Consider the following 15,599-nt stretch of genomic DNA (forward strand, 5'->3'; position numbering starts at 1 on the left):
CATGTTTAGGAGTTTGATACTGGTTCTAGAAAGCACATTACTTCTCAGCATTGATTTGTTTTCCTCCCTTGAGTCTTCTCCTCATAGTAGTCAGGTGTTCAAATAACTCCTCATATCTAGTAAAAGGAGTTGGTATCACTATTACAAATGGTGGGGGGTGAAAGGAGACAGAGAGACAGTCACAAATCCTCATATCTAGTGAAAGAAGTTACTAAGATTTTTCTCACTTCTACAAATGGTGGGAAAAGTCTTGTTTATGCTATACATTTGTTGTTAGTCCACCATTGCTAGGGTAGGCCTAGTGGTCAAATTTATTGATGTGATAGGTGTACAATTGATGACCAAAGTGATGTAGACATCATTGTGGTATATCCGATAGCACTCTAAGCCATGGGTTTTATAGTTTGGATAGGTGTGAGACATTGGTACATAATTCTTTTTCAATTACTTCCACACGTTCTGGGTGACATGGAGCTATGGCATGCTCACTCTGGTCATTTGAATTCTTGTAGTTTATTGGCCCTTAAAATATAAGAGATGGTGTCACAGTTGCCAAAGCTTGAGGTCCCTATCAAACATGTATGTGAGGGTTGCATTTTGGGCAAGATGTAATGGACATCACTCCCAAAACATGGATTAGTAAGGGTTTTCCAAGGATTATAACTTATGCATAGTAATGTATGTGGTCCTATTGGGAATATCTCTACTTTTTCCAAGGATTACAACTTATAAATAGTGATGTATGTGGTCCTATGAGGACACCATTGATTGGGAATATCTCTACTTTGTGACTTTTATTATTGACTATGATAGGCATACCTAAGTGTATACTACAGTTAGAGGTTTTTACATGCTTTAGATACTTTGTTTCTAGGGTTAAAAAAGTGTCTACATGTAAAGTTGGCACCCTTCATATGATTCGAGGGGGGAGTATATGTCAAAGAACTTTCATGCATATATGGATGAAAGAGGCATAAAACATCAATACACAATGCCTTACACACCTCAACAAAATGGTGTTGCCGAGAGGAATAATAGATCTCTCATGGAGATGGCACATTGTATGTGGTTAAAGAAGGCAAGGATTTACCTCATGTTTTTTTGTTAGATGCAACTATGTGTGCCATTTATGTGCTAAACAGATGCCCCACCAAGGCCTTATAGTAGACAATTACCCCTTATGAAGCTTGGAAGGATAGAGGTAGTCCTATGTGTCTAATTTGCATGTTTTCGGTTGTCTTGCTTATGCTCTTGTGCCTAAGCTAGATGATAAGGGAGTACAATGCATTTTTATGGGATACAGCTCAAAGAGAAAAGGGTATAGACTCTAACATCTAGCCACAAGGTAGATTTTAGTGAGAGTAGATATGTTATCATTGTTGATAACTCAGTTCAGCCCATGCTTTTATGCAAACATATGCTCATAGGTCATCTTTGATACACTCCTACCTTTGTACAATATTGGACAGCCATATGTGGAGAAAATGAATGTTCAACAAGGTGTTGTAAATTAGCTCATTAACTAGCTAAAAATCAGCTCCAATTTTAGTCCATAGATTAGCCTATTGGTGAGACAATTGTAGGTGATATAATGGATGAGGAAAAAAAGCCATATAAGCATCCAAGAATATCCCAAAATGGCCGGTGCAAACATTACGGGATAGCAAATCAGCTACTCACATTTTCCTAGAAGGACATGTGCAGGTTCTCATCATACATCTTATTCTTTTGTGAATCATGCTCTCATTGCCAATATATGAAGAGAAACGTGCTTTCTTCAAGGAAGCACATGAAAATGATCAATATATATAGGTCATGCTGGATAAGTATGACTCAATCCTTGAATATGGCACTTGATATGTAGCAAATTCTCCTTATGGTAAAAGGCCATTGGTACAAAGCGAGTTTATAAGCTTAAGCGTAAAGCCAATGATAGCATTGATGAGAAATCTAGCTTACAACAACCTCCTTTTCCTTGTTCTTATTTGAGGATTGGAAAGACAATGTTGAGGGTTTTGCTTGGGAGGGGTCACTCATAAATATGTAAGCATAGCACGTGGGTTCAACACAAGGGATTTTTAAAATCTTTTTTTTACACATTTTTTACATACAGAAGGGTACCATTTAAAGGGGGAATTCATAGGTTGATTAGAAAAAGGGTATGTTTTATTCATGAAAATTTCATAGATAGGGGATTTAAAATAGGCCTTGAACGCATATGATACAGAGGGTTTACTTATAGTGAACCCCTGAGGGGTTTTGTAGCATTCTTTTACTTGAGGGATGTCACCTCTTCTTCCACCCTCTTGATTATTTCATCTTTGACTTATAAGTGGCCCTACCATCACCTTTGGCCAAGTCCAATGTTAACTTTAGAGATGACTTCTTGCTTTGCCTTTATGAAACATTAGGCTTATCTAGATGGTTATGAAGTGTATCGGCTCTATGTGTGGCCTCAAAGAGGGCTTCCTATTGTATGCATCCTCAAGGTTTTCATGTTTTGATACTAGAATTGAATTTGACTCTTCTATGGGTAGATTTTTTGTATTCAATTTTGAAATGGTCACTTTTACTTTCCTTAATCTTGACTCATATTGCTCCACCTTGGCCTTGTGGGCATGCAGTAACTTTAGTATACTGTGGATAATTGATTCTATACAACCATCCTCTACTTGAGGTTCTGAGGTGGTCATGTCACTTGAGCCTTCCCCAAGTTCTAATAGTGTTACCCTTGCATTCTCTGATAATGTCTTGAATTTTCCTAATATTTTCAAAGGGGTTGGGGTGCTCTCTTGTGTGCTTACTATGGCTTTGCTGGGGATTTCCTCTTCTTGCTTTTTAGGCTCTTTAGATTCCTTTTTGGCAAGAGCCTCTTTTTGTGGATTTTTTATTTTTTATTTTCTTTCCTAGTCTTTGGCTCAAATTTTGTGTCTTTCTCAAAAGCTAATTTATCAATGACATTGCCCTTATCATATCCATGGTGACAAACAATTTCCTTCTTCTCTTTTTCTACTTTTTTTATCCCTCGCCTTCTTGCTTCCTCTTGTGCTCAGGCTTGGAATATTTTATAGGGGTTCATTGTGGCATTGGTCCACCTTTGGAGCTGGGTTAACTGGCCTCAGCAGTAGTGGGGTAAGCTTTCTTATTGCATCCATGCCCTGGTATATTATTCTTGTTAGTAATGGTGCTATTCCCAAGTATGACTCCTTTGGGTTCTTTAGCTTGCAAATCCTTATGACCTCACAAAGAATTAAGTTTGTAAAGACTTCCTTAGCTTGCTAGGGGTTCTGGCATTTTTAAGGCTTTTTTGAATCTAATGAGAGAAGGCTCACATCATCTTAGGTTACTCTATATGGCTTTTAGAAAGATAAGTAAGCATAGTAGAGCCTACATGGCATCACTAGTTGTGGGCAGGGGGATGTCATGCACATGGGGTTTTTTCTTGTCTAACTTAAAGCATTCTTCCTTTTCTGTGGGCTTGCTAATCCTCTTTAAATCCCAATCTTTGGTGACTTTTGATAGATTCAGGGCTTCCCTCATGATTGGCTCCTAGGTGATCTTTATGTCATGCTTCTCTTGTTCCTTTTCAAATGTACCAGTATTGCTACACCTCCACACCTCTAGTCATAAGTGGATATGGCCTCACAACACCTATTGAGGTCCATTACCCATGGTGGTAGCTTTATTATCAATAGCATGCCTTTGCCTCATCATTCTTCAGGGCTAACTTTTGGCACTCCCATGTTGGCATGCTGCATGTATAGTCTTGCCTCGTGAGGGTCTCTGAGAAGTGAAGCTTGAGGATACTTCCTCCCATGGCTTGGAAGTTTTCTTTGTCTAGGTAGCCTTCCTTGGTTTTAAATAAGTTTGTGATGGTATAAGGCTCCAAGGTAGGCTCATGTACCTTCTTTTTTCTTTTGGATGTTGGGCTTGATCCTGAGGCCATGATGTCAATTGATAATGTTATGTAAGGTAGTCCTCTATTGGGCAATCAATTTGATGCACTGCTCTAGCTATATCAATATCGGGTATACACTTCCAAGCATTCACTATCCTCAATGCATCAAGATAGGCATTGCATTCCAAGTGTTAAGCAACCCAGGCACTATGCTTTATAATATTGATGCAATATCAATTGTATAGATGGTAAGCTTCCAACACTTGCAATCTATTCTCTACCAATAACTAATGAAAATGATCCAAGGGACTACAAACTTTCAAGGCAAGATGTTATCATCACCTACTTTGTCTCCTATAGGTATGAAATACCTAATCAATTACAAAGATTTAATCCCCTTTAATTGTAACTGAGTATTCACTATCAAAGTGCAACAACCAAAGTGTAAAGTAGACCACACACACTAGTGGCACCAAGTAGCTCTGTGTAGCTGCTAGAAAGGTATTTTCCAATAACTTCACAAAATACCACTCAAGCAAAAATTTCCATTGTCTACATTTGGTAATCACGGTTGTGTTTAGGATTTATTATACCAAAAATGCAAATTTAATTCACAAACATTACACACAACATTAGGCAACTTTTAGAAGTATTGTGCTACTTCTAAAAACACACACTTGTGTTAGAAGCACTTAGAGAAGCCCTCAGTGCACTAATCAATTGTCAAGTATGGCTATAGATTAGGCCTTCAAGACAGCCCTAGAATAACATGCATATCTTGATATGGTGTCAAGTTCATTCTATAACTACAAGCATGAAGGTTGTAGAAGTTTAAAAAAGATCCATCACTAGGAAGGAAAAGGCTAATCGATAAAATTTAGAACATAGAGATAAAGAAGAAAACCTGGTAGAAGAAGCTAATAGCCATAAGGAAACAAGTAGGCTAGAGACATAGAAAAGAAGCTAATCAAATGCATAGAGATAAACCTAACATCAAGATAGATACTTGATGTTTAAAGGGGAAAAGAAAGATCATTTTTGTATTCATGTCAGAGATTTTGAGCATTATACTAAGCTCAATGGTATCTCTAAGATAAGTAGTCGATCAGTCTTAACAATTAGCGATCACAGATGTAGAATTGATTGATAAAATTGGTAGTATTCTGATACTTTTTTGGACCTTTTCAATTTTTGACTGACAATGATTTTTCAAAACTTTGAAAAATACCTCCCCTTGCCTATTCTAGATCAGATTTCAATAGGGATGAATGTGGAAAGGGAATGGGAATGTAAATTTCTATTTGCAAGCTTTCGAATAAAAAATCGTGATTAATTTAGTAATTAAGTAATTTATGCTTAATTACAAGTTTTGCAAAAGTTCATTTATCCCAAAATGGTAAAAAATCAGATGAAATTGGCATAAAAGCCAAAAAAAAGTTGAAGTGGAAAAGCATGCAAATAATATTTTTTGAAAAATAAAACGAAATTTGATTTTTAGCCACGATTTTTGTTTAAAAATAAATATTTTATAAATTAAGAGTTAAAAACAAAGCTTAAAAGCATAGAAAATTAGTTTTTTGGCTTACTTGGAGCAAAATTGGACTTTGAAAATGTGAGAAAGATGCAAAATCAGGTTTGATGCAAGCTCCATAAGTAGGAACCTAGTTTTTTGTTATCCAAAGGGGTAACAGTCAGCCCATAGCTTCAAATAATCCATGCTCTAACAATCTCTTGGGATGATGTAGCGAGGCTTTTTGGAAAAATGAATCAAAGATGCAACAAACAAGGGGGGAAATAGCTCTCTAGATCAAGTCAACTCCTTTTATACTCTTTTTTAATGAGTTTTCTAATTAAAAAACTCATATTTTAGCTTAAAAGGCTTATAAAAACCCTTAAAAATAATGAAAATAGCCCAAAGAATCATAAAAAGCTTTAAAAACCCTCAAAATTATAGAAAGTGTGCAAGAGTTGGAGATGCATTGGGAATCTTGGATTAAGAATTATATCAATAATTAACCTCATTAATCATGTTTAATTTACCATCACCCATCTGGCTGCTAAATTAGGCTTTCATTGACCAATGTCTGGTTGAAGTGAAACCTAGCATGCCTATAGACCTTGATAATGCATGTGAAAAATCTTAGCAACATCTATTGCCAAGCAAATTACCAAGTGGGTGGAAAAAGGTGTAAGTGCTAGTTAGGCGACTAAGCCATGCTTTAATTGGCAATTGGACAAACGGACATCCAAGTTGGATGTATAGAGTTGATCCAACATTTTGTGACTCAACTTTCCCACACCTACACTGTATAGGCATAAAGGGCTATAGAAACTACATAATAAATCCCAATCTTACAAGAGAAAATAAGATTAAGGGTGTCCCAAATGCATGGGACTCTATCTAAAGATGTATGAGAAAATCCCAATCTTACAAGAGAAAATAATATTAAGGGTGGCCCAGATGCATGAGACTCCATCTAAAGATGCATTGCTTACAACCATCAAGGAGATGGGGAGAACACATTTCTAAGCCCAATTGTAGACCAACTCCTCAATGACATGAGGAGTGTCCTCCTCTTCAGCAGCATCCTCAACGATGGGACTAGCCTGACGAGAAATCGTGTCTTCACTTTCAATTTTTGCAGGCGGCTCTGTACATTCTTCATCTGTTAATTGCACGTTCATGTGCAAGAAGCATAAGAAGGCGTAGGAGTATTCCATCAAGCGGCATTTTCTTTTGTGAAAAGGGCATAGCAAGGCTCTCTTCTTATCACATGGCACCTTGTGCCAATCCCTGTTTAACCTCTGCTTCTTCTCCGGCGACACCTTGAGATTAAAATGAATGTGACTTTTCCCATCAATCATCATTGGTTCTTCATTTGTGAGCTCGTCAAACTCTTGCTTTGCCTCTTCGAAGTATCCATGATGGCTAGACAATGTATCCTCCAGAGAAAAATCGCAATTGAACATCAACGAAATTGCAGGGTGCAAATCATGATGTCGACATTTGTAGAGGAAGTCATATAATAGAGTTGCAGGTGTTTCTTTAATCTCTTCGTCCACATCAAATTCGACTTGAACTTGTGCCATGGCTGAATTCAAGTCTGTAGAAAAGACATGGAAAATATTAGTTCAGGCAATGAATCAAGAGACAGTCGATCTTAAACAACAAATCTCTGTGTGGTGTAAATGGATTCAACATAACGCGAGAGGAGATGCCAGAGGAATCCAGGTATTCCTCCTCACGTTGTAGTGAATCTATTTTCCCTAACGCAAATAAAATTGCAGCTAAGTCAAGGACCTCTTCTCGCGTTATGGTGAATCGATTCACCATAATGCGAGGAGGAATATTGTGCTTCCTATGGGACCTTCGCTCGCGTTATGGTGAATTGATTCACCGCAACATGACGACTTTATCATCCTTTGACAACGCCTCTAACGTTATGGTGAATTAAAAATAAAGATAGTTCTCCAGTACCCATACTGAGAGAGGAGGTGTCAAACGAATTAAAATACTCTTCTTCGCAGTCAATTCACCATAAGGCGAGGAGTCATAGGTTTTCAATTCACCTTAACGCGATGAAAAGACAAAGCAAGAAGTTCTCCACGACTGAAACCAAAACAACGAAATAACAAAAGAAGAAAAAAGCACAAAGGAGATAAAAATACCAGGAAAACGAATTGTATACAATCGTCGCAGGAGATGGAGATGAAGGAGGTTGGAGGTTTGTCTTTGACGTTGGATACAGGAGGATGATTGATGAAGGAGGGTTGGAGGAGATAGTCAGTCGTTGATGGAGATGAAGGCCGTTGGTGGGGAGATAAATGAGAATACGAACTCCAAGAGAGGCAATAAATGAGATGAGTATCCTAGAAAATCCGTTTTTAATGCTACGCGACACGTCAGCGCCGCGTTTTCACCCGCCATTCCATGAATGCCACGTGGCATCCCGCCGTGTACCTAGCACGTGTACAAGCTATAAAGTTTAATCAAAGCCCTTTTTAATGCTATACGACACGTCAGCGCCGCTTAGTCGCCTTGGCAGCCCGCCAGCACGTGTGTTCGCTCTAAAGACTAATCAAAGCCGTTAATCACGCCACCTTTTCGTCCTCTTATCGATTTTGCCTTGTCCGTCCTCCTGCTTGCCTCCAGGTGACTTCCGACTACCGCCACAGTACTGAACCGACTTTCCAACTCCTGCACGACAGTCTCCATCCATTCACACGCAAGAAATGTAAGTTCTTGTATAATACTTGATTGTTTTGTAAGTTTCTTGTATATTGCTTGTTTGTTTTATTTTTTCTTCGACTGTTTGCCCTGTGCCATTGTTTCTTCTTCGACTGTTTGCCTTCTGCCGTGGTGATTCGATTCACCTTAAAGCACACGACGGGCCATTAGAATCTCAATAAGCTCCATGTCTTATGGTGGATCGAATCACCATGGCAGAAGGCAAGCGTAAGAGATTCGCGAAAATCGATTCACTATAACGCGAGGAGGATTGTTTTGCTTTGACTGGCCCTTAGACTCGCGTTATGGTGAATTGATTCACCATAACGCATGACCAAGGGGCAAAGGATTCACGATAATCCACCTCTTATTGGTGTCAATTAATTCACCTCCTACACGACAGTCTCCATCCATTCCCACTCATAGAATGTGATGAAAGTGTATTACTTGATTGTTTTGTGAGTTTCTTGTATAATACTTGATTGTTTTGTTTTTCCTTCGACTGTTTGCCCTCTGCCATTGTTTTCTCTTCGACTGTTTGCCCTCTGTCATGGTGATTCGATTCACCGTAAAGCAGACGACGAGTCATTAGAATCTCAATACTGCTCTATGTGTTATAGTGAATCGAATCACCAAAATGCAAGACGGAATGGTAAGAGATTCGGGAGAACCCTCCTCTCGTTGTAGTAGATCGATTCACTATAACGCGAGGAGGTTTGTTTTGCTTTGACTGGCTCTTAGTCTCGCGTTATAGTGAATCAAATCACTATAACGCAAGATCAAAGCTCAAAGGATGCACGATAATCCGCCTCTTATTGGTGTCAATGAATTCACCATAATGCGAGAAGGATTATTGTGTTTCTGTGGGCCTTCATCTCGCGTTATGGTGAATGGATTCACCATAACGCGAGGAAGTGCATATTGCTTTCTTGGCCACCCTCTCTCGCTTTATGGTGAATTGTTAATCGTGTACTACTGAATAGCAAAGTTTTCTGCTTTTTCTTGCGTTTTCAGATGGCTCGTGTAAGGCATACAGCTAGACCCATTGACAATGCAGCTCCCTCATCTACTGGGAAGAAGATGGGCGTTCTGAAAGCCTCAAGATCAAGAAAATCAAGCAGTCCTTCCCGATTGTCCAAAACGCAGCCTAGACTAAGGCGTTTCGCAGAGCATTCGGCAGCCCTGCGAGAAATCAAAAAGTTTATGAAGCACCCGACAGCTGCTATTCCCAGATTGCCATTCCAGAGGCTTGCCAGGAGAATTTGTGAGCAGAATGGAATTTTGTTTAGGTGGAAGGCATCGGCCTTGTTTTGCTTGCAAGAGGCCACAGAAGATTGGATGATCGAATTTTTTTTGGATAGTTACGTTCTTGCTGCCCACGCACACAGGGTGACAGTAATGAACAAAGATTTTTTCAGCCTAATAGCCCTTTGTTTCAGATACGATAAGTTACTTAGACCAGTTACGTTTACCGATGAACGAATGTTACAAATTTTGGATGTCCGGCCTGTACAAAAAGTGAGAATTGAAGAGGTGACCGAGGGAGGTCCAGATCATGAGCATCAGACTCAGGCAAATTTAATGACAAGCGCTCAAAGGGAACATCAAGCTGCAATGCTTGCATTGCAAACAAAAAGGGAAAATGTTCGCGCACTCCACGCCATGAATCGGGAGGCGCTGCAATTTTTGTTGCCGGAGTTCTATGTACCCTTTAATATTAGAGGGCATAGATGTTATTTCCCGATTCATGCTGAAGAAATCAACATTTTGTTTGATCCCAAAACTGAAGTCAACGACAAAGTGCTCAGATGTGTTTTAAGGTATACTCTTTTCTCTGTCCTCCCACAATTTTTCATTCTTGGCTCTTAAAGTTGATGCCTCACTCTTGATATGTTTCCTTGTGAAGTTTTGTTATTTCGCTATTGCCCGAGGATGTACAGCAACGAGTGTTCTAGATTGATTCACTGGTCTCAACACTGTTGCTAGTAGAGTCAGTTCCGTACCTCGATGTGCTGAATTGGTTTCGGGAGGTCCAACTGGACGATGCCCGAGTATTTTTTTTGGCATATCATGAAAAGTGAGTTTGTCTCTCTCTCTCTCTCTCTCTCTCTCTCTCTCTCTCTCTCTCTCTCTCTCTCTCTCTCTCTCTCTCTCTCTCGCATGATGTTTATAGGAATCACCGTACACGAGTTATATAGTGCTTCCTTTGGATTGAAACTAATAGAATTCTATTGTGCAGTTCCCATTGGAGTCTTCTACTAGTCGACGTGCAAGAAAATGTCATTTACCTTGCAAATTCGACATCTGGTGTCCATGGAAATGTTTTGCTGTAAGTAAAAATCATTAAGATACATATTATTGTTTGAGTTAGAAGTCCGGATTGATCAGGATAATGATTGGTCTTTGTTTACAGTGGAGTCAGGAAACTAATGGCAGCTTACGAGAGCCTCAGCATGGACATCGACACCCTGGATCGATCGACCATCCGAAGGGTTAGTGTCCCCAAACAAGAAGATGGCTACAGCTGTGGGTGGAGGGTTGCACTTAATGCAATGTTGCTGCTACGAAGCATTTTTCAGCTCCCTTCAGAGGATGTAAGCATTTTCAGCTCCCATACGCATTTGTGCTCTTGTTTATCTTCTTATATATTGTCATGTTGATCTTATTTATGCCTTGATGAATTGTGATGGTAGTTTCCATCAATGTCTCGCTACGTGGACCTAGACGTCCAAACGTTTAGGGAGGAAACGATTGCTAAATTGATCGAGGTCGCTGAAGACGGGCCAGTGGACTTCATCCCGCCCAATCCACGAGGGGGGATAGGCCCCCCTGAGCCTCTTACATGGGCTCCATACTTGGGAGAAGAGCCCTGGCTCCATCCTGAAGCCGATACCTATGGGTTCCAGCCATAAATAGTTTTTTCCTTCTTCCAACAAATGTACGTTTGTAAATATGCAGCTATACATGTATTGGAGAGAGAACATCAAATGTAAATACACTTATCATTTGAAAATCAGAGGATCAAATTTGCTACTGTGTTCCTTCACTGCTTGCTTTCTTACTTTAAGACAGATGTTGCCTGGCAATATAGTATCTGATTCCAAAATATCATTAGGATAATTTTCCGAGTATAATCAAATAAGCGTTGTAACTGTTTCACAAAAATACATTTTAATGTTTTAACACTCACCGAAATGCAATGTCGGAGGTGTTCAATCGACATTCGATCAAATCATCTCCCTTTGATGATTTCACTCTCCAACCTTTGTCAAACAAATGATCAAGCCAGGCTTCATCTACATCTTTGCACACAAAAGTTGTTCTAGTTTTTCTCAATTGTTTACAATCAGAAAATAAATGAACAAAGCATGCAATTGGAACAAACAAACTTAAGTCCACATTTCTTGCACCAATGCTAGGCTTCATAGCACATTTAATATCATTAAACATTTTGGTCCTGTATGACTCTATCACTTCTGTGTCAAGCAATGGCCACTCCGGACTATCAAGTGCGGGCAACGGAATACATTCCAACTTTCCATGTCGACTCGATTGAGTGGGCAAGGTATAAAATGAGTCATAGAAATATGTTCTACTTCTTGCGAGATCACTTGGTGCACGACCTTCATATTGAAGTTCCCCCACCTCACCATGTACGACATTCAAGAACCCCGTCAAGCATTGTGCAGGCTCCTCGAGGCAGGCTCCCACTCCTGAAGATTGGATGGGTACAAATCTGTGCAAGGCAGAAAAATGTATATCAATCACCTTATTTGCAACATTGAAATACAAAACACAAGCACTTACAATGTGGTCTGTGTCTTGGAAGTCCTTCCAATGGTCCCACGTTGATCTCTTTTTGCATGAATACATGCTGGATCAACACTTCTTTGACAGTTTTCCCTCCTGGTGCCATCTTAAAGTCAAGGATCCTTCCTTTCCAATGTTTGGCCAAGTCTTCAGATGCCTTTCCCTTCACTCGGTAGTGGCCTTGTTTTCCTGGCTGCATAGTGACCCAAGAGTACTTCCTGTATACTTGGGGAATCCATTCTTCGTTCTCGTCTTTTATGTTATACAACACAACAGATGAGATACTGCTCCTTGCTCGTTTCAGTCCACTTTCGGGTGCCATGATAGATTAACAGACGTATGAGAAAGAAGAAGTAGCAGAAAGTGGATGACTAGGCTAACCGCTTTTGTGGATCAAGGAGGGAGGATGAAATGAGGGACGGTGTGTTCTTTTGGGCGCCAAAGATGTTTCAAGATTCAAAAGTGGAACCAAGTTGAGGGAATAACCGGGAGAATGTGTATCTATCTATTCCAAGCATTCAAGCTTCATTAGTTCTAGGGGTGGTGGAAAGAATTTTTTAGTGCTCCACGTCTAACACAGGAATGTGGAAAACATTCTTTTATTGTGTTAGTTTCTGACAAAAAAACGGTTTTAAATATTTTAAGACAAGGTGATGGTTTTTTTTAATATTTCATGAAGATAAGAGTTTCTCCACGTTTTGGGTGGGTTTGTACAGAGGTCCCACCACCGGTGAATCTCGTTCGTAGATTACATGTCACTCAATCTATGTGTCTATTATTATATTATTGTTGAAACAGCCCTCTTTTGAGTCCAGAATTTTCCTAAGCCACATTTTGAAACCAAGCCACATTTAGAATTATAATGATCAAGGTGCTACCAACAAAATTTTCTTTCCCATCATTTGGCAATATCGACACAAATCTTTAAATCCTCTTTGCATATATTTTAACTTAGTGAGTGCAAGGCTAATACAAGTCACACTAGGATTGGTAAAATCATTCTCGTACTTTTTGGTATAAGATGAGAGCATATACCTGCATTTTAACATATGTTATATCGCGGGGGTTCACTCTATGTAAACCCTCTATATCACGCGCGTTCAAGGCCTATTTTAAAAACCCCTTATCTGTGATTTTTTCATGAATACATCACACCCTTTTTCTATTCAACCTGTGAATACCCCTTTTAAATGATACCCTTTGTTTTTAAAAATTTTACACAACGAATTCTTAGTTGATAAGAGCACGGACTCCTCTCAAGGCCATGCATGCCCTTTTACAAACACCACACCCACGAGCAACATTACAAGGTAGCATCATTCAGGGTAACCAGCAAGGTTTGAACCCATAAACTTGGGCATATCAACCAAACACCCACCTTTAACAACCCTTCAAAGTGTTGCTTAAACAGGCGTTAGAATCTAACTTTGCTTTCATGAAACCTATAATGCCACCTAGGAGAGCCTCTAAGTATAACATATCTAAGGAAATTTGGTCATTCTTAAGGATATTAGGGACTTCTCTTCTTTGAATGTCCCTTAAATTTATTCTACTCTTGATTTCTCAAGTTCAATCATCTTCACATATCTTAAGGTCCCAAATTCCAATATTTGGAGGGATTTGACTTGTTCATACGAAGTTATCAAGGCGAATTTCAGCCCTAGATACTCAATTTGTCATTCTGCTAAGTAGGCGCATGAAAAAAAGCCATTGCGTAATGCATTGCTCCTATCCTAAGGAGAAATGAGAAGGTTGAGCAGGTCCTGCTGCTGCTGCTCTCGTTAATTTCGTGTGCAATCGATTATAGCTGCTGTAATTCTTGCCTTGATTTGCCTCTAGTCGAAGAATATATGGCTCTCACAGCTCAAGATACTAGTAGCTACTCGGTGCTGCTGCAGAATACACTAGCAGTGAAGGATTTTGAGTGGACCCAAAACGAGTGGCCAACGGTAGGCCATAGGGAGTTCTCCGACACCGTTGATCTGCCTGTATTTAGCCTTTCTTCTCTTCTCAAAGAAGGACGTCTGATAACTGATGAAGGGTCGTTATTTGATCAGCCGAATCTACGCCTGTGCAAAACCTTAGTGGACGCTGCTGAGAAGTGGGGATTTTTCCAAGTGACTGAGCATGGGGTGCCTTTGGATCTTGTCAAGAAGACCCAAGAGACTTGCTTGAGGTTCTTTGATTTGCCGGTTGACGAGAAACAGAAAGGGGCTCGCTCTAGCAGCTTGCCTTTGGGCTACTCTGCGAGTAATCCTGATTATGGGGTTAATCTCCCCTGGGCCGAGATCATCCAGCTGCAGCAGTCTCCGGATAAGATCAAGCTCTTTGCACGACGAGTCTGGGGCGGCTCCCAGTGTGACACTGTATTTGCGTAAGGATCATGATCACCCTTGTTGATATTTTACTGTGCCTGTGTGATTTCATTCAACGTTTCATTGATCATTCTTAATTAGGTTATTATACAACGAATGAAGCGCACAAGGTACGTCTGAGTTTACGTGTAATTGAAGCAAACGACTTGGTGTTGATATGATCCTTCTCATGTGGGCGGCAGGGAAACTCTCATACACTACACCCTTGCTCTGGAGAGGCTTGGCATGGTGATCTTCCAAATGTTTGCAGTGGGCCTTGGGTTGGAGAAGGATCATTTCTCCAAGCACTTCACAGAGGGCGATTCTACACTAATTCGAATAAATAAATACCCTCCCTGCCCAAACCCTGACAAGATATTGGGCCTGGGGCAGCACACAGATCCCCAAAGTCTCACAATTTTGTTGCAAGATGAGGTGGGAGGCTTGCAAGTGTTGATGGATGGCAAGTGGGTGGCGGTCAAGCCTCGGCCGGGTTGCTTTGTTATCAATGTTGGGGACACTCTTGAGGTTAGTAGACTCTTTCCCTTAACATTATAAGCTTCCAAAACACTCTGCAGTCAGAGATAATCCTGCGGATTATAATAATTCCTTTCATAATTCCTCTGCAGGCGTGGAGTAATGCAAGACTTAGAAGCGGAATGCATCGTGCTGTTGTCAACCCAACTACTCCCCGGCTATCAATGGCCTACTTTCTCAGTCCAGCACTCAGCACTATCATAGCGCCTCCACCAGAACTGATCGATGAGGATCATGCACTCAAGTACAGGCCCTTTACGTGGCTCGAGTTTCAGACAGAGCTTCTTCGGCAGAGACGAGTTGTTGGCAAACAGTCTCTCAACAAATTCCAAGCTGAATCAAACTAATCGCACACAAAATTAAGAATCCATTAAACAGCGCCTACAATTATAGCCTCGTGAAAGGCTACTACAATTCTCTCGAGATGTGATATGTAAAATAAACTTACAGTTGGTGATATCATGAATCAGGCTTCCTTGAAAGAAGGCTTAACCTTGCAGATCCTCCTTAAAATTCTTTCTAGTATGCTTATTTGGATAATTGAGCCGTTGAACCATTAGAGGTGCAAGAGGCAAATTCGCTTTGATATTTGAAATTTGATCAATTCAAGTGCTCATTCCTTTCCTTATCACCTCTACAATATCCTCGTTGGAAGTAAACAAATTTCAACCCCTTAGTACATTCTTAAGTAAAGCAAAGAAGATAAAGCTTTCCTAGCCATTCCTCTCTTAACATAAGTTATCTCATTGCAATCCTACGATCAACATATGGA

The 15,599-nt window shown here is 40.0% G+C and overlaps 1 protein-coding gene across 1 annotated transcript; it reads left to right on the top strand.

Moving 5' to 3' along the window:
• Positions 1 to 13,689: 13,689 nt before the first annotated feature.
• Positions 13,690 to 15,456, top strand: LOC147624155 (gibberellin 20 oxidase 1-like). Its single transcript, XM_086819889.1, has 3 exons — positions 13,690 to 14,310; positions 14,494 to 14,818; positions 14,920 to 15,456. The coding sequence occupies exons 1-3, from the start codon at positions 13,787 to 13,789 to the stop codon at positions 15,172 to 15,174; spliced, it is 1,104 nt and encodes a 367-aa protein (XP_086676015.1). The 5' UTR covers positions 13,690 to 13,786; the 3' UTR covers positions 15,175 to 15,456.
• The last annotated feature ends 143 nt before the right edge of the window (positions 15,457 to 15,599 follow it).

The sequence above is a fragment of the Cibotium barometz genome, chromosome 25 (assembly GCF_041138505.1).
Source record: "Cibotium barometz isolate CiBa-2024 chromosome 25, ASM4113850v1, whole genome shotgun sequence".
In the NCBI taxonomy this organism is placed as follows: Eukaryota; Viridiplantae; Streptophyta; class Polypodiopsida; order Cyatheales; family Cibotiaceae; genus Cibotium; species Cibotium barometz.